The sequence below is a fragment of the Watersipora subatra genome, chromosome 3 (assembly GCF_963576615.1).
Source record: "Watersipora subatra chromosome 3, tzWatSuba1.1, whole genome shotgun sequence".
Classification (NCBI taxonomy): Eukaryota; Metazoa; Bryozoa; class Gymnolaemata; order Cheilostomatida; family Watersiporidae; genus Watersipora; species Watersipora subatra.
In genome coordinates this window covers 68039621-68063469 of record NC_088710.1, presented here as the reverse complement: position 1 = coordinate 68063469, position 23849 = coordinate 68039621, and the positions used below count along the sequence as shown (strand labels likewise).

The following is a 23849-nucleotide window of genomic DNA, read 5'->3' as shown; positions in this document are numbered from 1 at the left end:
TCTCCAAACCCATTTCGTTTACATTTATATGGCGCAACCTGAAATATTGCACCGTAACATGATTTTTACTCAGCATAGCGAGTATGGAACAGCACGTTTTCTATGTTGAATCACACGACTCTTAAGTATCTCTTTTTTAATTTATATATTGTTTATTTTATTACAAATGTATTTAAATATAAAACCATTCATGAAGCAAAATATAAGTGTGCAACTTATAGATATCGCTATTTGACAGCTATTTGGCAATTATCAACATTGAAAATATTTACAGTTAAAAAATAAATACTCAAGACTAACACATGTACATGAGATAAAATTCCACTTGAAAATTGAATTATGAACATGGGACAGTACCTAGAAAATATACTTTACAATCTGTACACAATTGGCAGGCACTGTTCAAAAAAAGGATAAATAATGAGAGAAATTGAGCAGTTTGGCAGTTTACAGGGAGGCGTCACCTGACCGAGGTGATAGAATCAGCTTTTAGACGCGTCAGCAAATGTTAGTCCATACTTCTCGACGAATGAGCTGTCAGCAAGTGCCTCGCGTCTTCTTGGTAAGGACACACGCGATGCACTATCATCTGACAATTTGGACATGTTTGCCATATCAGCACGAGTATCAGCGATTACATTGGTTAGATCACTAGTGGTTTTTGTGTCATCTGCTTTATTCGTATCAGCAGGTGTTTTGAAGTTGCTTTGATTTGCGTAGTTCGAGTGACACGACCTACAACCATCACTAGTCAAACTCACTGGTGAACAGGTCTGGTTAGTTAATGGTGTTAGAGAACTCCCATTAAGTAAGGATGATTTTGATATGCGACCAGCCCTCATGAAGGATGAATCAGGATTGCTGGTCGTTGCTGCCACAAATGTTTCGGGTAATTCACTTGCCCCCGCTTGCGTCTCTTTCTCAGTGCTGTCCGCTGATGGTGAGGGAGGATCAGCTTGGCTCGGAGACATTTGTGAACATGTAGTATCACTAGGGTGTATAGAAAGGATGCTGGTATTTTGATATATGTGTATATCCCTAGGTTCTACATTCATATAGTCACTGTACTGGCCGGCACTTGACTTTGATGCAGATGGGGTCACAGCTGACCTGGGCAGGTTCATATAGCCTAAAGCAATATAAATACACCATTTGTATTCTCTATATGCACTTATGGTATGTAAATTGCCAAATGGAATAGTTTTGCGCTACCATCTGGATGAGGAGCACATCTAACAGGCTACTAAGAGCTAAGAGTTGCTAGTCGTCAGTGACTCAGTCATGCTGTTCCGTCAAGCCTAATAGGCAATTTATTAATGTTAATGCGAAGGAAGATGTAATTTAGAGCAAATTGATCCCAGAAATGGACCATCATTGCATCCTTGGCGAACAAATCTGCTAAGCATTGCCAGCCAAAGATCTAATCATTGCCTTAATGCACGCATGCATTTTAACAAAAGCACCATGCCTCTTCACGATTTCACTATCAATTCCGAGTGCTTAAATATTTGTCAGAATGAATCTAAAAAGCGAGGTTGCACTACCAATGTACTGCATGCTTATTAACGATATACCATCATACCTGGTTCTTCATAAGCCAAGTGCTTTAAAGAAGTGGCTGCGGCTGGCTTATGCGCGCGCACAGGATTGACAACAGCTTGTGGGGGTTGTGTTGGAGCCCGCAGTTGATGCAAAACATGCGCTAAATCAGGTGGTGGCATTCTTTTATCTATATAAGGTATATATTCTGCAGATATGCTTTGTGATGCTTTTATTGGTCGCCCACTATCCGTCTGTTGGAGTCTGTGGGTCTGTTTAGAAGGCTGGAATGTGCTGAAGGGGTGAGCCTTTTCACCAGCATAGTATTCTGGTGATATTCTCCTGGCGTATCCACTAGCTCCAACCGTATGATGCGAGTACGGGTGTGGATGCACCTCCGAGGACAGGCTGTCGGCTGATTGCTGGCTAGGATTTAGGGGCTCCATAGCAGCTGCCAACTCAGAATCCATAGTGGGAAACCTTCCTGCAACCTTGTAGAATGCACTGGGAGACTCCCTGGAGCTCTGGTACTCTGCAAGTACCATGATACAGGTTTCAATATCATTATACGAAGGAACCTAGCAACCCTGGTAACTGGAACAGAGTGTATTAAAGCCTAAAGATTAATTGATCAATTTAAAATCACTTGTGTTGAAACTTTCAGGATAACTGTTTGGCTTTTTGCGGATTGTCATTGTAACTTTATATTTTATAATTGTTAATTTTATACGGTAACAACTTTTTATGCCTAGATTTACCAACACCAATTACTTAGATTTGTCTCCCTCGGTCTATCGTTCGCATAGTAAAATTATACATTGTTGAGAGGCTGATGACTAAGCATTTAAATTGCCGAGTGTAGAATACTTTACATATACATGAACAGTTGAATATGAAAACTCCTGCCATTGTCATATTGCCAGTAAGCTAAAATTTGAGGTTTTGCGTGTACAGCTTTTCTAACAGGTTAATAAATTTGATGAATATGAAACAAAAATTCAATTACTATTAAACTTTGCACCAAATTTGTAAATAATTTGTATGCAAAGAGTCAGACGACTTAACAAAATAATAGCGATATAAGAGTGTTAAGAGCGATATAAGAGTATTAATACATGGTTGGATTATTAGAATATTAGATTATCTGGTGATTTTTTAAAACTCCTCAAACAGAAACTGATGTGATAGTAATGGTCAATGTGTGGAATTTGTAATTCAGTTAAGCGAACAGTCAGTTAGATAAATAACTCCAATGGCAAAATTTTGTGTCTGTCATCGAAACACATTTCCGCTTGTGTACAGGTGTGTTTAACAATCTAAATTGTTTCACGAGAAAATTATCTTTATTAAAGTTGTTTGCAAAATATGTAGATTTCGCCACTATTATACAAACTTTAAGCAGTAAGTTGGTTGCTAACACTGGAACCGAGCTAGAGCAAATAGCATGCCAAAAGGAATGAGTCTACCATACCTAGGAAGCTGTCAGTTTTCGTGTTACTGCTGCCACTGGTGTTGCTCAGGTTGTCCGCCATTTTGTAAGCGGAGTTACTACCATTTGCGAGTGAGTTGAGTGGGTCAGTTGTGCCACCTGTATTTGTGGTCTTATTACGGTTCTGGCGACGTCTTGTTTGGTGTATAATAACAACCCAGACGAGAGAGGTACCCACCACACAGCACACCACCGCTATAACTATCAAACCAGTGATTGTTTTCTGATCAAGCATTGTCGTCTTCTTCACCGATGCTATCGAATTCTCAGTTGACTGCTACAAAAAAAATAAGAGACATGTTCAAATCTGTGGAGACATTAATATGCTTTATACGTTTTAATGAAATACATCAATACCAAAAAAATATGTCGAGTTATATTCAGAAACTTTTACCATGGCAGATGAGTCTTCAACGTTAATCTCACACATCTGTGTAACTTGTCCTAAGAGGTTTTTAGCTGAACACATGTACTTTCCAGAATCTTCCGGAGTTGCGTCAATGATGAAGAGGTTGTTAAAAGACACGGAGAATATGTATTTCTCACTGGCCTAAAAAATAATGACTAGGAAGTTATCGCCTATGAGGGGTGTTCAATGACCGAGGGTTGCCTAAATCATTTATCACACAGAAGCAAGTTACGAACAGACAGGAATCCTAATCCGACAAGACTTCAACAAGCAGTGCAAGTTTATTAACATTCCTAAAGGTGAGATTAGGTCTCACACCTGCGTGTCGTGTCGCTACAGCAGTCACCTGTTTCCTATAATCTCACACATCTCAGACCAAGATCTACCATCTCGGCATATATTATAGCGCGGTACCAAGTCGGTTGGTTGGTCAGGCACCCGTCACACCACCCATCACACTTATGAAGAATCAATACAACTCCCAATAAATACAGTTGAATATAAGATTTGACTGTTGCCAATAATGAACAGAATGAGCGCATGAGCTAAATTGATGTATGACTAATGTCTGCGCAGTAGAGAAACAAAATCATACCTACCGAAAGTTGCATAGTGAAGGGTAAAAAGCATGATAGGTATTTTTTGGAGATGAATAACTAAAACGTTGTATAAAAAGATCTAAAGCTAACCAGAAACAATTATTTAAGAGTGTACTAGTTCAATAAAATGAATACATGAAATAAATCCCAAACTAAATTTGGGTCCTAATTATACCATTCTTGCTATTTTCACCCCTGAAACTCCCAATGAACCGGATCAAGCCCTACAAATCCCTGGATGTCAGTGTGTGCATAGCTGTCACAAACATTTTTAAACAGCCTACCTGTATCAATTTGCCATCTTTATACCAGATTATCGGTGTCCTCGGGTTGCCATCAGCCTGACATTTGAGCAGGTAGGTTCCAGCCTCTGTGTTGGTGCAAGTGATATCTTCAGTAAACATTGGAGGAACTGCCAAAGTATACCAACACATAATTAGCACAATGACCTAGAGCAAATGCGTTGCACAACAAGAGCTAGTAAATGTTGCAGTCATTGGTGTCTCTGCAAATAACATTATTTGCTTTCGAATATACGCTGCTAAAAGGACACAAGAAACAGATATAGATTTTGGCACTACATCAATACAAATCAGCAAGACTGCACTCACAATATAAATTATTTGGTATAAATTAGGTTACTATCACAAAATAAAATTTTCTGTATTCTTTTTGGAAAAAGAATCTCAACTCTGAACAGGATTATTTAAATAATCATTGAAATGATATAGCGAACTCCTAAAAGAAGGCAGCGCACTCCTAAAAGAAGGCAACTCATTATATGGGACCAGCGTGACAGCGTTTATGAGTGAAATGAACAGGAGGCGTTCCAATAAAAGCATTTTCTGTATTTGCAACTTATATTCGATGAATGCGTTGTTTTAGTAGTAGATAAAAATTAAAGCGTCTTTTTCATCACATAAACAGAATAATTTCTACAGAGTTTCAAAATAAAACCATAGCGATGTAGAGAATTATTAGTAAATATATTAGATGAGCAGCTAAAAGGTTGGGTGTGACAACCTTGACATTTGTCGCTAGCAATTTCTGTATTGGTAGATGCAAAATAGAGAGGTCACTCACCGAGTACGTTGACGGTTGCATTGCTTATAATGCTACCAGCACTGTTTGTAGCATTGCAGAAATAGTCTCCTCTGTCAGCCCACTGCACATCCTTAATAATGAATTCATTCAAGTTGCCAGGATTCACTAGAAAACGTCTGTCCCGAGCAGCAGGAAAATTCTTGCCTCCATCCTTGCTCCACGAGAGGAAGGGTTGCGGATAGCCTGTGGCTTCGCATAGAAGTTTGGCGCTCTGTCCAGTTTTCACGGTTACATTTCTTGGTTTGTTAGTGAATGACGGAAACACTAAAGAAGAGATAACTCTAATAAGCAAAGAAAAGCAGCCAACCAAGCGAGTGAAAATGAAGCGAGTATGCAGCAGGTATGTTAAAGGAATCAATCTATTAGAAAGCCTCAACATGACAAAATATTCAGACTTATATTAATTGAAGTCGGTTGAGGTAATTGATAGCGAATGCTAGAATACATTACAGAGGTGTGAAAATTGATTGCAGCATCAAAAATGAATAGTTCTGACGTCAATTTCATGCCTGCACGCAGGTGGTGAAAAGCTGGTAGGAAAACAACCAACTGGAATGAGACAAGATTAAATTTGATGGAAGGTCACAAGCTTTATGTGAATCTTTTTGAGAGCTTTACCTGCACAATTTATACAACTACAATTGAAAATGCCTGATAGTTAGTTTTGAATTCTGCCTGTTAGTTTTTAATTTTAAACAACTCATTATCATATTGGAGAGTATGAAGTGCCAGCAATTTTAACTTTTGTATAATGAGAGAAAAAATGTATGCAAGTATTGCTGGCAGTGAAGGCGTGAGAATGAATCAGCACGATATGACCAAAGGGAAGCACCAAAACAGCCTCAACTCAAATAATCAAATCAGTGTAATTAGCCAGTGAGTTGAGATGAGCTAACAATAAGGACTTTGTACACTTAGAGATGGTTGCTCATTACACTGTCAGGTGAAGGATGAATCTCAAAAGAGTAAACGCACAGACAAAAAGGAGTGTGGAGGAATGATGTGTCCGCTATAATAACTATGCATACCTAACACCTGCAACGGAACATTGCTTGAGTAATCTTGGCCAAATTCATTTTGGAAGCCGCATTGATAAGCTCCTTCGGCCTCTTCTGTCACATTAATGAGCCTCAGGTAGGTTGTGTAAAGAGCTACACCCACCCTGTCATCTGATGTGCTCATCTCCGTTTGGATCAGCCCGGCTGAATCTGGAATAACCTAGAGAAGAATGGAAAAATGCTGAAACGTTGGGCAAAATGTTTGGATCATGTTAGTAGCCTGCTAAGCAATTAGTGATTGAAATTTACAAAAAAAATAGAGTTATCAAGCTTTGCAACGATCACAGAAATGCTCTATCGAAGTTATGTATCAAAATATGATTAGATAAATGAGATTAACAAGCTATCTGCACTGAATTGCTTACTAGATTAGTGCATTGCATAACATAGTAGCACTACTAACATACATACTACTAGTACGCTACGACCAAATATGGTATTCAAGGAAATGCCATGGGCCCAGATCAGAAAGGAGAGCACAGCTTCACCAACCATAGCTAAAGTAAGATGGACGGACAAACAGTTGGGTTCGCTGTCAGTCATTCATACCTTGCTATCTTTTCTCCACTCGACAGTCAACTCGGACTGCCTGCTCGCTGTTGCTATGCACGTTAAGGTAACATTTGAGCCCCTCAAAGCATTAGCAGCCTGCATCTCTCGTGTGATAAAGGGTGTCACCGGCATCTCACCTTCTGAAACACACAATTCAAAGATCAATGATTATTTGAAGCTTGAATGGCTACTAACTGCAGAGTGGGTGATAAACAAACATTTCTGGAGATAAATGCTGAAACCAAGTCGTAGGAAGTGATCTAGCACTACTGCTCAGTGTACACAGCGGCTGCCAGTGAGAGGCAGCGGCTGCCAGTAAGAGGTAGCGGGTGAATATTTTGTGCTTATACACATATATTCCTACCCGCTACTTAGCCTTACTGCTATGTTTGTTAGAAATGAGAATTGGTGAGCTGCTCATAGGAAGACTGCTTACGTAACTCTCACTCTACTTGGCAGGCCACCTGGAGTTAAATTAGCCTTTTTAAGCTAACAACTGCTTTCTGCAATAGTCATCGATTATTATGTAATCCATGACACATTATCTCACGTGAACAGCGGCTTTATTTTAATATTATATTATTTTTAAAACCAGAGCGAACACCGATGATAAAACTGCTTTACTGAACATAGTATTGTAAAATACTAACTTGGACACTCAAAACGCTGGAGTTCTATCTCAAAGATGCTCTGGCCTACAAGTGCAGGAGGGTGGGCGCACCGTCCCTCCACAGTTGAACTCATTCCTCTCTGCTCTAGCCAAGGTGGTAACCAGGAGATTTTACAATCACATACGAGTGAGCTCGTGTCCATCTCCCTAGGTAGGATTTAATTTATTAAATGACAAGCTTATCGCTGTAAACACGTTAGTAATTGCTAATTGTGTAATACTTCATAGGCAAATAATGAAATATGCAACGATCTGGAGCTGATTAGTTCTTGCAAAAATGAAAAATAATTAGTTGTGGTCAAAGTCATTAGCATCTAATTGAGTCGATGTCTGAAGAATAAGCTGATAAAAGTGTATTCATTTTAGATGTACAACCATTCTTGTATTCATGTGATTCAAGTTGCTGGTACAATTTTTTTCTTCAATCAATTAGGAAAAGACAAAGTGTATAGAAATGATGAGAGCATAGACATGTACTCACAGGCTGATGAGACTGGGCAGGGTGCTAAAAGCATAGCTCTCTACCATTGCCACTGGGTTTTCCCCAAGTTCGAGTGTCTGAAGGGCTTCGAGACCCCGCAGTAGCTTGGAAGTAATAGACTGAAGCTTGTTACCACTGAGTTGAAGTGAGACAAGACTGCTAAGGCTACTGAATACTGCATTGGCTGGGGACTGGAGACTATCCGAAAGCTCATTGTTCCTCAAATCCCTATAAAACAGCGCGGTTCAAGATAGACAAATGAGCAAATTTAACGCAAGTGTGCATCCAACTCCATGTATTTTGTTTTCGTTCCTCAATAGAATGGAAACAGACAAACCACCACACCAACTAATACCCGAGTTACTTAAGCTAATGGGCGCAAAAACTAAATTGATTTGACTATTAGGAGTTGCTCCACCCACGACAGCTATAACAACGACCTAGATAGGCTGTCAGCCTCTCACCTAACCTTGTTTATTCCACCTTTAGTCTATCAGGTTTATAGCCAGATTTCACGAAATCATAAATATATGAACCCGGTGCAGAGGTCCCTATAGCAAATGTTCATATATAGATTAAGCAGTAACACCAAAACTGCTAAAACTAACTGTACATCTTCAACTGCACAACTTAACATGTATAACCAAATTTGTAAAACTCACAAAGTTTCAAGAGTGCGGAGATGCATGAAGGAGGCCTCCTCTATCTGACTTATCCTGTTGCTGGAGAGGTTGAGCTGTTTTAAATTACGCGCATCCACAAAATTACCCAACTGGATAACACTTAGTTTGTTCTCTGACAAGTCGCTGCAAGTAGACAGTTTTACAGAGTTGAAGATCTCACTAATTACAACACTTTTAGGTTGAGTTCATTGATCATGTGTCCTTCTAATGGTCTGGTCTACAGATAAACTAAAGAATAAAAATTGCGTGGCAACAAACATGTTCTATTCTAGTTCTATTTTGGAGTGTCATATTTCCAACTTCAAACCAAATACACACATGACAGTTATGTCCAGCCACCTTGATTCACTCATATATATATGAACTATAATGACAAGCCAGAGCTTGTTTCAACAGATTGATGTGAAACAACAAGTAAGTCATTGAATGAGCCATTTACAAGGAGCTGTAGAGAGCTGACAACTCACAGGTACACTCGCAGTATGTTAAGCTATAATATTGTTGGGATAAACAAAAGCTAGATACGTACAGATTGGAAATGGCTGAGGCGGAGGCTTGTGACCAGGTTTGATTATCTATGGAGGAGATGCTGTTTCTCGCCAAGTTCCTAGAACAAGTAAAGATACTCTACTAAGTGAAGACAGTATATAACGCTCATAAACGCCTATGAAATGCTTACAAAGAAAATACTCCAACATGATTTGGACAAAATGCCAGCGGCTTCAACTATCAGTTAGACACCTTGTATCAATGTTTGCTTTTGCCCTAGAATAATGGTGTTTCACTTGAAGTGCGAATACTCGGGTGATAAGAGATTTGTGACTGTACACATTCTTGAGCCTTCATATCTTTATTACGGCTGGAGAGCCTCGGAGAAGTAGTAAAGAATTTTTTGACCGTTGAAGCAGCACAAAGTTGTAAATATTTAAACTTCTACAAATATTTTTGTTCTGAATCAAATTATCTCAGAGCGGCAAGCTGAGAGAAGACGATGAGTCACATATGTAAGCAATAACGCTGAAATACACAGTATATGGACAGTAACGTGTAGACACATTGTGTAGACACATTTGTAGAAGAATTGTGTATAGATAATAACATATACAGACAAACTGTATATATAATAACTTTGAGTGAAATACTATAGCATTTTAGTACTTACAAGCTCTGCATGTTTTTCAAAGAAAAGAAAGGTCCGGCCTTCACTGATGTCAGAAGATTTGATTGGAGATTGCTGCAACACAACAGGAAACAATTTGGAGTGCCCAAACTCTGAAGCTTTCTACACAATATTTTCCAAATTTAAATGAAGGCTCCTCAACTTCCGAAGTATAGACTTATGTTGTTATAATGTAATGCGCTGTAAGTTCAACCCTGTCATTGATACTTGCAGTCCCCTAAGAGACAAATGTTTTACAAACTGGCAGAATTTATTGTGTTTTTTTTCCAAAGTTTCTAGTGCCGAAGAGATTAACAGTCTGCCATATATCTCCTATATACATGCAGCTGACAATCTCCTTTTTTCATGACATTATAAAGTTATAATTTTAACATGTTTCATGTTATTGACAATGTTATCCATCTATTTGAAAACTCTGTCTTGATCGGCTATTGCAATTGAAAAATTAGTTCAATATAAATTTTAATTAAAACATAAAATTATTCCCAACAAGCCTATTTATTTAACAACAAAAAGTGATTCGTTATCCAGAATACCTCAGCAATACTTGACAGATTTCACCATCAAACTCAGCAGAAAATGTTAAAAGCCTAGCTAATATGAAAGCTGAAGGCAGCAATGTTGTGATACAATAAAAATTGAATATCAAAGACTAACTCATCTAGCTATAAACTCAAGATTTATTAGTTAAACGACCATTGACATTAATTTTCACACTAACAATATTCATAAAACACCAAAAATCTGACAACCAAGTATAAAAATTCCAGATGTAGCAATAAAAATTAAACAGCTCACCTATCAATTTAGGGTTTTCTTTCAGACAGTTTAGTAAACACTCGATATAATTTTCACTCCCAAACGAAAAGATAAAAATCAAATTAATTTACAGAGTGGTGTGTAAACGTTGCACAGAGAAGTTTCAGAAATTCGTAAATTTAAATGAAATACTTTTTGTCATCCTTAAAAAACGACTGTACTAAAAAGGAAAGAGCAACATGAATGGTAAGGAATGATCGACTCGTCAGCCAACTAACAAAAGTTTGTTAGTCTTGTCAACATTTCGAGCATAGGAGCGACTTGACCTAGCGAGTGACGAAGCAGCGAAACTTCAAATGGCTAATACATTTTAGTGTCATTTTTATCATCGACACAAAGCTTAATCCAAATTTGTCACTTTTTATGGACTAGACATATCTGAGACATTTTAACTGATCATCATAATCGCTTCATGTAACAAATTTGAAACAAGCGTCCTTACTCTGATGGCAGATATTGATCTTTATCGTATTGTATCAGTTTATACACAATCGCAGTGATGGCTAAACTATCAACAATAATTCTAGAATCAGTTTTAAAAGGTTTTAATGTAATTATTTACATTTATTACAGATCAGTAGCATTTTGTTTTAGTGCCTTTACAATTTCTGAGTGAGTGAAATGTAAATTTTGGAAATAGTTATTCTATAATAGTAAAACATGCTTATTTGGTTTTCATAAACATGTTACTTTACTCTGAAATATCAACACTAATCAACTGAACACCTTCTTGCCATGGACTACTGCCATCTAACCATCGAGTGAAAACTTACAGAGACTCAAGCGAGATGCATTGATAGAAGGCACCATCTCGCAAGGAGCTAAGTCGATTTCTTTCTAAACTCAATACTTTCAACTTTTTCAGCCCGCCGAAATAGACATAGCCAATTTCTGTCAGTCGGTTTCGGCTGAGATCCCTGTAAACAGAGCCATATGCAATGTTAAGAGAATGCAGCAGCAATCCAAATATCTGTGCTGTGCCAAGGCGGTGAGCCACAATGCCTGCCAACTACAAACTCAAATATGTGATTGGCACTGAAGAGCAAAGCAATGAATATGCAGCAATGGAGTGCAATTGGCCAAACACTTGCCAGCTGTTGCATTGAGAACTCCCATAATATTTAAAACACGCGAGAGCAAGCTGAGAAGAATGGTTGCGAGTAAAATCAATGCAGTTGTGTTTTATTAATTAATATCGATTCAAAGAGATGATCAAGCGAGGCATAGATACACGCTGCACGGGAGCGAGTTATTTAGAAGGCATATTATCAAGGGGCCCAAAGCATTCTATGGTAATACAAACGCATTGTATTTGATAAGAAAGCCATCATGCATTCACTGACTTTCAACACTTTATACCTTTTGATAAAAGGAACAAAAACTTCAGCGATGCAGAAGGCTTCGCTCACCAAGCTGCACACAATCAGTATAAGCATGCATTTTCATAGAAAACAAACATTCGCTGGACAAAGGAGGTCTGAGTTAAATTAACTCGGGCGCTTTGATCAGTCGAATGGCCAGTAGCAATGAGCCACTCATCCCTTCTCTCACACATCATATTGAGAAACCTGCTGCCGTCGACTATAGCAGCCATGAGCACTGACCAGATAATGGCCGCTTCAATCCAATACATACAATAGTTGGAGATTCTTCAGACCGGAGAAGACCTCCTCTTCAATAGTGGATAATCTGTTGCGACTGAGCCTGAGTCTCTCTAGGGTGACGAGGGGGTTGAAAGCGCCAGAACTCATGTTATTTATCATATTGTTGCTTAGGGACCTGCAATGATGAGAAGACTCCTAAATAGCCCAGTTTCCTGTGACTAAGGAAGGTAAAACTATAGATGACTTGTGATGCGTGCTCATAAGAGAGTAAAGAAAAGGGTAAAGAGAAGGGGAAAGAGAAGGGCAAAGAGAAGGGGAAAGAGAAGGGTGAAGAGAAAGATAAAGAGAAAAGAGAAGGGTGAAGAGAAGGGTGAAGAGAAAAGAAAAGGGTGAAGAGAAGGATAAAGAGAAAAGAGAAAAGAGAAGGGTGAAGAGAAGGGGAAAGAGAAAAGAGAAGGGTGAAGAGAAGGGTGAAGAGAAAAGAGAAGGGTGAAGAGAAGGATAAAGAGAAAAGAGAAGGGTGAAGAGAAGGATAAAGAGAAAAGAGAAGGGTGAAGAGAAGGGTGAAGAGAAGGGTGAAGAGAAGGATAAAGGGAAAAGAGAAGGGTGAAGAGAAGGATGAAGAGAAAAGAGAAGGGTGAAGAGAAGGGTAAAGAGAAGGGTGAAGAGAAAAGAGAAGGGTGAAGAGAAGGATAAAGAGAAAAGAGAAGGGTGAAGAGAAGGATAAAGAGAAAAGAGAAGGGTGAAGAGAAGGGTGAAGAGAAGGGTGAAGAGAAGGGTGAAGAGAAGGGTGAAGAGAAAAGAGAAGGGTGAAGAAAAGGGTAAAGAGAAAAGAGAAGGGTGAAGAGAAGGGTGAAGAGAAAAGAGAAGGGTGAAGAGAAGGATAAAGAGAAAAGAGAAGGGTGAAGAGAAGGGTGAAGAGAAGGGTGAAGAGAAAAGAGAAGGGTGAAGAAAAGGGTAAAGAGAAGGGTGAAGAGAAAAGAGAAGGGTGAAGAGAAGGATAAAGAGAAAAGAGAAGGGTGAAGAGAAGGATGAAGAAAAGGGTGAAGAGAAAAGAGAAGGGTGAAGAGAAGGATAAAGAGAAAAGAGAAGGGTGAAGAGAAAAGAAAAGGGTGAAGAGAAGGATAAAGAGAAAAGAGAAGGGTGAAGAGAAGGGTGAAGAGAAGGGTGAAGAGAAAAGAGAAGGGTGAAGAAAAGGGTAAAGAGAAGGGTGAAGAGAAGGGTGAAGAGAAGGGTGAAGAGAAAAGAGAAGGGTGAAGAAAAGGGTAAAGAGAAGGGTGAAGAGAAAAGAGAAGGGTGAAGAGAAGGATAAAGAGAAAAGAGAAGGGTGAAGAAAAAAGAGAAGGGTGAAGAAAAGGGTGAAGAGAAAAGAGAAGGGTGAAGAGAAGGATAAAGAGAAAAGAGAAGGGTGAAGAGAAGGGTGAAGAGAAAAGAGAAGGGTGAAGAAAAAAGAGAAGGGTGAAGAAAAAAGAGAAGGGTGAAGAGAAGGGTGAAGAGAAGGGTAATAGGTACGTACAACTGCTTGAGAGAGGTGTTTGTTGGTAAAGCAGCGGTGCTGATAACTGAGATGTTGTTCTTGGTCAAATCCAACTTTTCAAGCCGAGTCAACCCGGACAATGCTGCTCCGGAGAGTGCTGTGATCTCATTGTTAACACTGTAAATTTGCAATACTTTTTTCACAGTTGATAGACAAAATGCACATTATTGTGACTATAGAAGTAGAAATCTAACATCACTCAAGTAAAAGCAAATACAATACAAATTTTCACACAAAGTGAAGAAATAAACTCAGGGCTAGTAAATAAAGTCTAACACACACAGAACTCGAATGCCGAAGTTTGCTGTAGAGCTGCCAAGAGTTGGCTTAGCTCTCGTATTCAATGAGTGAAGCCAAAACGAAGCACAGATAGATTTAAGGAAATCTATTTTCTTGGCCAAGATTTGTTTATCCTGGCAACTCGATGACTGCAACTAAGCTGGGACACTAGTAGTCAGCTGAGGCTTTCTCAGCCTTGTCAGATCTCGCTATCATATGCCCCCTAATCAGTTTCCAACTCAGAATCTAAGGAGGCAGAGCACAATTGGGATCGGTCCGTCATGTCAAGCCATCAATGCCAAGTGAGATGAATGATTTAAAATAGATGCTCTGGCAATGCTATTATGTCAACACAAGGGAAGGCTGCTGCATCAATCCTCTGAGCGAACCATCTCAGCATGAATAAATTAGCTGAATATTTCCCTCCACTCAGTCAGATGTCAGAATTGATTCACAATGCAGAGAGGAACGCTATGATCTATTGCACGGTGGGGAAGTGGTCGGAGAAGCAAAGAAGCAGACCAACCCTAATGGCTCTATGCCTAGTAACCAGTACACCGACCGTCCCTGTCGCGCTGGTGCCAGCTAGTATTTACACAATGGAGAAAGACATACACGGGTGCTATCTGTAAGGCATCCAATAACTAAAGTATAAAAAGGCCCCAGTCAGCCCGCTAGTCTAGAAGTAGCTATGACAGTGTAGCGGAAGTATTAAAACTTACCAATGCAGTTCTCTGAGGTACTGGCAATTGCTCAGGTCTGGCAGGACAGTTAGCTTATTTCTAGAGAGCCGACTAAAACAAAGACAAAATGAGCTACGTCTGCTGGTAATGAACAGCCAGTACAGCAACCTTAATTTTAATAACCGCTGTCGATCAACCATAATATTCAAACTCTTGGATATGGCGGTAGTCACATTACAAAAATAGAACAACTTTTAAAGATGTGGCAGCTCCCATAGACACATAAAAGCTCTTATAGAAATAGAACAACTTTCATAGATGTAGCAACTCCCACAGACATACAACCAGTTTCACAAAAAAAACAGCTTTCATCGATATAGCAGCTATCACATTATAGGCCTATATAGGAGACTTCACAGATAGAAAATGTAACAATTCCATAAAGACAACAAGTTGTAGAAACAAACATCTCATAGACGGTCTCATTTACATGTACGTATAACAGTTCTCACAGATATGGAGTAGCTCTCATAAATATGTAGTTGCTCTCATAGACATGTAAGAACTCTCATAGACATGTGACAGCTCTCATAGACAAGTAACAGCTCCCATAGACACATGACAGCTCTCATAGACAGGTGAAAGTTCTCATAGACATGTAGCCAGCTTTTTTAGAGCCAGCCAGCAACTTTTGTAGCCAAATAGCGCATCTTACATAGACATCAACAGATGACACTGACATACAACAACATTCACAGATGTACAAAATATCTCACAGATAAAATGACACTTACAAAAGGACTTACATATTAATAAACAAAAATGAAAATGTATGCATTGACAACACGATACTTACAGGACTTGCAGGTTGGGCAATTTTTGACAAAAAGTCTGTGTGTCTAGATTCCGAATAGCGTTCTCAGTCAGATCACTAGAAAAGGAAGAAATTGTGGTTGGTTTAGAACTTTAGGGGAAGATCTCAGAGGGTGAAGCGGTAAAATAGCGGTAAAATAATATCAACATAACAACGTAACAAACAGGTAACGATCGTTGGCTGGCTGAAACTTTCAGCATAGACAGAGACAGGTTGACTGTTTCAAAACCAAGTGGAATGACGACAAACAAAGGAGCCAGCCGAGTCAAACTTGAAAGTACAAGATGGGGGAAGGCAGAAAAGTTCATTTGAAAACTGGTGCAACTTTGAGTGGCATCATCTTATGGATTATATAATAGTACCAGTATAGGTATTTTATGTCAGTGTCACTGTAGTGATTATGTAAGAAGAAAAGTGAAGTGGGAAATTTCAGTACTGCCACTGGAGAACAAGTTTATCCAAATTGCCTTCGGCAGGCCGCGACACTAATGTCTAGAACAGCTCAAGTAGAGCCATCTGGTCTATCGGCGTGTTAGAGTGATAAGCCACTAGCCCACAGGTGCCCACAGGTGCGTAAGCAAGATTTAATTAAAATGCTTATCAGAAGAAAGCTGAATAACTCATCTGTAGGAATAATGACCTTCTCGATGACAAATAAGCAGCTAGATGAGTGATTAATAGTGCATCATCCGAGTGGGCCAGCTGCGCTGTGGCCACCAGGGGTGTAATAGGGGGTAACCAGTTCAACTCGGCAGCATGCTTTTTAGTTACATAGATGACAGCTATGACTACCCCATTGCTAGACCAAGTCATGCACTTAGATCACAAGGACAAAACACAAGGACATTCAGGTTGCCATGCCGTTGGGTATATCATCACAGCTATTTGAAAACCAGGAGGAGAATTTCTAAAACATTGTTCCCTTTCCTTTGACGATGTCTACTTTCAAACCATCCAATTGATGATGAGGTTCAAGAGGAGTCTTACCCAATAGTCTGCACTTCAATTGAACTACTAGCGAGGAGAGTCAAGCAGTCTTTTCATCAAACATACAATTGGCCTCGACAAAGTAACTGCTCCACATAATTTATTCAAGCCCATTATTTTAATTTCGAGAGGGGAAGTTTAAACAGGCTTTTAGATTGTATATAATAGTCGTTTGTTATGTTGGCATTGAATGTGTATACTGTGTGGCCACAGGTGTTCCTTCATCGCTGCGGTCACTCCAGTGTCACAGCCTCCAGGTGTACAAACACTCAAGCAATGCCCGATGAGCTATAGCAAGCGAGCTGCACTAGTCAAATAAAGCCTTCAAACGCTGACAATTAATGTAAGGTGCCAAACATTTCGTGACCATCAGAAACTTTATTTAATCAAATTTAAATGATAAAAAATGATCTGGAGGCACGTAGCCATCTCTTCGATATTGCCTTTCAACCTGGTTTAGTTTATGATATCTTTGAGATCAGTTAAAATATGGGGAGTCTTTTGATTTTCATACAACAATCCTGTGTACGGTTTTACTGTGACAGCAAGCCTACACCATCCCAATCATATTCAACGCTTAACTCTTTCACTACTGCGCTAAAATCGTTATCCATCGTTTTTTTTGACGTCATCAAGTCGTCTGCACATGCGCTCGTTCACGAAAAAGTTGTCATTTTTGTAGAAAACGATCACTTCTCTTTGATTTATTAGTACTTTTAAGTGTTGTTTTGATACTATAATAAAAAATTGCAAACAAAAACGTCATTTTCAAATTATAATTGCAAAAGCTTCGTGTTTCTAACGAAAAAATTATCTATAAAGATGGCCGACAACAATAAAATGACGTCACGAAAAAACGAAGGATTCTGACCAAAATAATTCAAATGGATTTTCAAAAATTGGATATACCGCTAGTATGTGTGCAATATCTCGAGACTCAATGCAGATATTGTTATACTGTAAAATTCATCTTATTCAGAAAAAAATTATTTACAAAATGAGTACAAAATTGTTTAGAGAATCCCACTCTCGTACAATTTCTGACACTTCCTTTGCATTGAACGAACGTGGTGAACTTCTTTTTGCCATGACGATAGCGATATGGTTTTCACGTTTTAAAAAAAGAAGTAAAAATGAAATTGCTTAGCAAAAAACTTTCGATTGGTTGCACGTGATTGGCAACAATGTTGTTTCGTTGAAGACAAAATTTGATTGGTCTAGCTAATGCGTACGCTTTGTAATGAAAAGAAAAGTGAAACCCTATTGAATAGCCGATTTATCCGCTGAGGGTCTGTACCTCTATTACCGCGATTGCCAACAGGTCGGCGCACGGTAGTGAAAAAATTAGAACTTGAAATTTCTCTCGGAGCGCCAAGTAAACATCCGATGAACTAAGAGAGACGAGCAAAAGAGACTTTGTAAGAAAACTACATCACACAAGTGCAGCAAAGGACTAACTGTATACATATGCCTCGGTAAAGTATTACAGAAATGCGCATACGTTGGGGTAGGATACACCTTTATGTAATATATAATACGTAATATATATAATACGTTGCAGTAATGAAATATTATTAGCAGGGAGCTAACAACCGCTTTGCTCGAGGAATTACATTACAGTAACAAAGCCACTTACAGTTCCTCCAGCTCTGGCATCACAATTGGAAAATCTCCAGCTTCTATCCTGGTAAGACGATTTCTGCTGAGCCTCCTAAAGCAGAATAACTAAGCATTGAAGCAGCAGACACATAAACGAGTGACCAGTAGGTAGCGTCTGACATGACTGCTGCCATCAAACTATGGTGGTCGTTATCTCGATATGGACAAGCTGCGAACAATAACTAAGTGAATTTGAAAAGATGATTCGGTGTTTATTTACCAAGTGTTATCCAAGAGAGCAATCACTGCTGATCAAGTGAAAACTAACAATGCGATATGTAACAGAGGCAGTGTCTTCCACATATGCAGACTATTTCTGATACCTTTTCATCAACTCAGTCTTTCAGATCAAAATTGAACATGGCCAGTAAAGAGTCTTTGTACAAATAAACAACTATCACTAGAAAGCTGTCAACCATTTTCGTTCAGCGATAGAAATAGGAGCGCGTAACAAAATGAGCGAGAGGGCAGATGATATCTATTCAAACAGGTCTCCAGTGAAGCCACATTTCACACTAGTTAGACCACATTTATTATAGGCTTTCATTATGGAGTAGCCACAAGCCTTAACGCTGCTCTCCTCCCCTGCACTCACTCTTATTGTTATCACTCAAGCGAGCTTTCTCAAAGCTCGACTGTTCAGACATTAATACTATCACTGCGTATTCAAACCTTTCATTCTATCCTAGAATGAAAGTTTGTGTCCTAATTCTAAGGAACGCAATATATCATTATTGACAGCGTCATGCCTCAGCAAGCCGCTCTAAAGGTGAGCAGAATGGAGGTATGAATGGTAAACTAACTAGATGCATGGTTAGAAAATGGAATGGCCGTACCATTGGTCTTCTATGATCGCAGCTCAACGCTGAAAAACATTTGCCACGAATAGGCATTTGCTAGCCCATTCTTTCCATATCTAGTTTTCAGGTAAACTATAGAGTCTGTAACCAACTAGCGGTAGAAGATACCATTTGTCTTCAGTCATGCTACAGGCTAGTCAGAGATAAAACAATGTCAGGTTATTTGGAAGATACAGGCAGAGCTTGGCCGATGCATTCACAATAGGACTTCTTCCAGTTCAAGTATTTAAACAACACACTACCACATAAAGCATAAAGTAACCTTTTCAATCTTATAGGTGCTTCCCCAGGGCGAAGCTTGTCAACACTTGGCATAGGCATTGGTAGCAAAGCTCAGAGTGAATGAAATTAGAGCTATTATTGATGTAAATGATGACAATGCCAAAACCTGAGAAGTTTTGATTTTCAAATAACCTATTACTAATTTGATGCTGCGGCACCACGGAAGCAAATACGCCACCTTATGTAAAGGCTTGGGGAGAACCTTGACTGGGAGCCGAGCTAGAAACAGGTCGGGCCGAGGGCTACACGGCATTGATAACTGAATGGAGTGAATGCAGGCATAGTGTTACTATTTGCACTGGCAAGCCTCAATGCCAATAGATATTTACACAGCTATTTCAACAGGCCAGCTGGTCCTCAAACATGAAAACGTTAATCAATTGAGAACCAAGCTCAGCGGTATTCAACTTTGTGGCCTCCACACCATCAAACTCCCAGCAACATAAATTTTAGTATATGAGACGTGTGAAAGATTGGTTTAGTCTCAGACATTTCATCATCCAGCCATTAAACAGAGGTGTGAAACCACTGTCTGGTTTCAAACCGCAATACCACAAAATTTGCATAGCTGAAAACACCTACTACAAAGACTCTAGTTTTAACCATGAACATCATTGGTACCCGAACTGGTGCCAAAATGAACTGGAGCAAGCCTATCCCCCACCCTATGGCCATGATTACAACAGAAGATAAGAGCTCACAGAGACCTGATGGAAACGCAATAACAGTGAACACCAGCCCAAGTAACTGATTATGAGTATTTACAAACAGTCGTAGCTATTCCACTTAGCAGAATGGCTGGCTGCAGGTGCGTGTATGTAATGTCACTCAACGCTAGCCTTAGTTTGTATTGTAAAAGAAGTTTATTTGCTACAGGAGCATAGACGCCCCTTCATTTCTATTTATCTATCAGCAGAATACAAGCTAACGGTAACATTTTAATATTGTAAGTTTTTTAAAACCTCACTGACAAAATCGCAAGCTCGTGTAAACATTACGTGTCTTTTATTAAGAAAACAATTGCAAATTTTGTGGTGTGAAGCCTTGAAAGCATCTCTATAACAACATTTCTTTATTATCAGAGATTGAGAAGGATGAATATGGATGGGTAAAAGTGATAACAATAGCAGAACATTTGTATTCCTTCATAATTCTTTTAGTCTAATTGTTTTTATATATATTAATTGGAGTAAATCTAATTTATTTTTAGAATGTAGAATAAAACATGTGTACAATTTTGAGGAACTTGCAACAAATTAGTGTTTTTATAGAATAGAAAGTGTCTCTGTTTACAAGAGTTTCCTGCTTGCTATAAAGCGAAATCCAGATTAATTAAATTTTCAAGTAGAAATAACCCGTGCAGAAGAAGGTTGAGCAGAGCGGTAGTGTTTAGTTTTAATGAAATCTAATCACAACTATATTAATTAGCCGACGGCTATTTTTATCAAATAGTAATAAAATATTAAGCTTATTATAACCATTTCAAGTTTTTCTAACAATTATTAGTTTTCAACAAATATAACAGGTTTGTTATCAATTTTTAATGCAAAATTTGATAATTCATTGACCTCAAGCAGTTTTAATAATTTAAATTGGTTGAAAACTGAAAAATATTAATCATTAAAAAAAAGTGTTTATAGGTTTACTGTAGAAGAGCGTATGCCTACATCAACATGAATAAATACTTTGACAAGCGTATTCAGTGGGAACATGCTACGCTTTCCACAACTCTTCATATCTCTACGAACTTCGCTGCGGATATAAGATAAAACAACATTTGTTGCTGAAACATAGTTGACACCGTAAGATTATTCATTCTAGTATTTCCATGCAATAAACCACACAAATTTTGACTGCTCATTCACCTTGGCCCAATTCTTCATAGGAATCGCATATTCTCCATAGGAATATCATATATCGGAGTTGATATATGATATTACCTTATGATAACAATTGGATAACAAGCTATAACCTGACACTATTTTATATATCACTTAATACAAGTGTTAACATATTCAAAATGATGAATATAAGGGAAGCAGATTCACTAGATCTGTACTATTTGTTCACTTGGGTTAACAAGGTTTTGTCCACATCGGTTTCTTTGCACAGGACTGGATTAGGAAGCTACACGCAACTTGATAAATGGTATCTTGTTTTACCCCTACGTTTATCAGGCTTAAACCTTCTCAATGATATCAACTACCTTGTTAAGGCGATTCAGTATAGAATAAGCTTTGTAATGCGATTGAATGTTATTATCACCTCAATTAGCAGTGACACAGGCACACAGTAGAGGTATGAGCAAAGATAGTTTAGAATTCTACATCAGTAGTTACACTCACTCACTTCAAACGCTTGATTGATTCACAGTCTATTCAAATAGTTGACTGGCAAAAAATCACTGAATGTCGAGATTTTTAGCTGATCGATTTGTACTGGCAATCTATGGCTTGTTTAGACTACTTCTGGCAGCTTTTTGAAGTTTTTTGCAGTGTTTTTAACCTGTTGATACAGTGTCATTTTATAACTACTAGTACCTTAGCAATTTCATGCGCCGTGGAACATTATCAGGTGTAATAACTATGCTAACAATTATTTTAAAATACTGAAAGGCAGCCTATTAGCGGTTATTAGATTGTTCAGCTGGCAAGCCGAATGTCACCGTTTGAATGTGCCGAGTTTGCATGTTATTTTTTCTAACTGTGGCTTCGGAAAGACAAACACAGCTCTTAGTATAGTAAAGATGATTGTCATGTTTACTGAAAGTGTATAGCAATTACCAGCACTCATCATCAAAGTGGAACAAATCTAACAGTGTTGTTAACAACAGAATTTTTGCTTAACACCTTTTTAAAATGAGTTAGCATAAAAACGAGCTTGTAAAATATTTCACAGAGAATATAGCATTACTATCTCTACAAACACTTCAGATGTCACAAACTATAATGTGTAGTACACATATGGTAGAGATTCTTTTCGTAAACAACACACACGGCTAGAAGGGCCTACAAGAAGCAATTATGAACACTACATGATGAGAAATAATGTTATTAGTTTAAAGCAAATGCCAACAATTAAATTAATGAAATCCTCCACCATATGCAACATTATATATCAACTGCTACTATTACAAGAAGCATTGGTTTGGTCTTGTCAACTGTAGTGGCAACAAGTGCTATGGTTGATGGAATGGTAGCTGAAGGTGTCAAAAATCTACCTCCTGCTAATTCTGGCCAGAAACAACATTTACTCCGTGATAAACCATAATGTGACAAAAATCATATTAAATTCTATTAATCAGACCATGAAAGGCAAAAAAGGATCGCTGCAGGATTACAAGACTAACTTTCTTTCTGTCGGCTGAAAGTAAACTAACTCGACAACCTGGTTAGGTCAACTGAATTTTTAATATTCAAAGTCGAGTTACATACATGTATATCTTTAAAACCTGAATAAATAATATTTAATAATGTCCGACCTTGGCGTTACTACAATGTCTTTGGCAATAAATGAACATTATTCGATCGATGATCTCTAAAACAAAATACTATGACACAGTAAAAGATGCTTCATAAAAATTCCTCACTGAAAGTAGACTGGATTATCATATAAACAAACGGAAGTATTATCTAAATCTACATTTTGGTTTGATAAATTTAGTCTTTTGGAATATGTGAAGTAATTTTTTAGCTTTAACACTGAAACCGTGTAATAAACTGCAATAGGTTTAATCCACGATAACTCTCTTAATACCTACAGAAATTATTTTCAATTTTCTACAGTCCCAAATTCAAGCAAGGTAAATATTTAAAAATAAGTTCAAAAATAATAATTGTGACACTTGTCTCTGCTTTTTATTGTAATATATTCAGCAATATAAGGCACGTAGACGTATATGTTCATTAGAACAAGCTAATACTATAATAGTTAAAGAAAACACTTACAGCGTCCTTGTTGTGGCTGGTAGATTTCTCGGAACATATGTTAATTCTTTATTTGAGCAATCTGTGAAGCCGTTATTCAAAGTACGACATAATCCTTGAGAATATGAAAATCGTGGCAAGTGCCCCAGGATAAGCCAAGCGCTTATCCACACAATATGTATGCCTACATTCATAGTGAGGCTATCCTGGCTGAGGCTTCCAGATAATTGTCGAATATTCCATTATAATGTTCACTTCAAATGTTGTTTAAACGTTAGCTATATCGATGACATCGACAGCACAACTTGAAAACTATAATGTCAACGCGTTGAAACATACACTGCGCATAGCACTCTCGATCGACGCGAGGATACAGTGCTCGTACAGCTTTCTACTACTACTAGTAGTGAACGTTGACAACAGGTTGTTATTACAAGCATTGCTAAAGCGTTCATTTCATTGGACATTGTGATCACGTGACAGTTTGGTAAGGTAATAGCTTCATTCTTTATCGGATTTTACACTCGGTAGCGAGAATTCCTTGCGGCGTAACAATTAAAGGATTATACTATAAT

The 23849-nt window shown here is 38.3% G+C and overlaps 1 protein-coding gene across 2 annotated transcripts; it reads right to left on the bottom strand.

Moving 5' to 3' along the window:
- Positions 1 to 132: 132 nt before the first annotated feature.
- On the bottom strand, positions 133 to 23587 carry LOC137392049 (leucine-rich repeats and immunoglobulin-like domains protein 2). Of its 2 annotated transcripts, XM_068078661.1 has the most exons (20): positions 23296 to 23587; positions 18184 to 18258; positions 15543 to 15617; positions 14726 to 14797; positions 13704 to 13841; positions 12219 to 12362; positions 11357 to 11500; positions 9747 to 9818; positions 9114 to 9191; positions 8564 to 8707; positions 7902 to 8129; positions 7401 to 7567; positions 6748 to 6890; positions 6169 to 6358; positions 5120 to 5404; positions 4321 to 4448; positions 3423 to 3578; positions 3011 to 3305; positions 1583 to 2071; positions 133 to 1129 (listed from the first exon to the last, which is right to left on the bottom strand). In XM_068078661.1, the coding sequence occupies exons 1-20, from the start codon at positions 23466 to 23468 to the stop codon at positions 483 to 485; spliced, it is 3843 nt and encodes a 1280-aa protein (XP_067934762.1). In that variant the 5' UTR covers positions 23469 to 23587; the 3' UTR covers positions 133 to 482. The 2 variants fall into 2 exon arrangements, with proteins under 2 accessions (XP_067934762.1, XP_067934763.1); XM_068078662.1 differs by lacking the exons at positions 12219 to 12362; positions 13704 to 13841.
- Between the last annotated feature and the right edge of the window lie 262 nt (positions 23588 to 23849).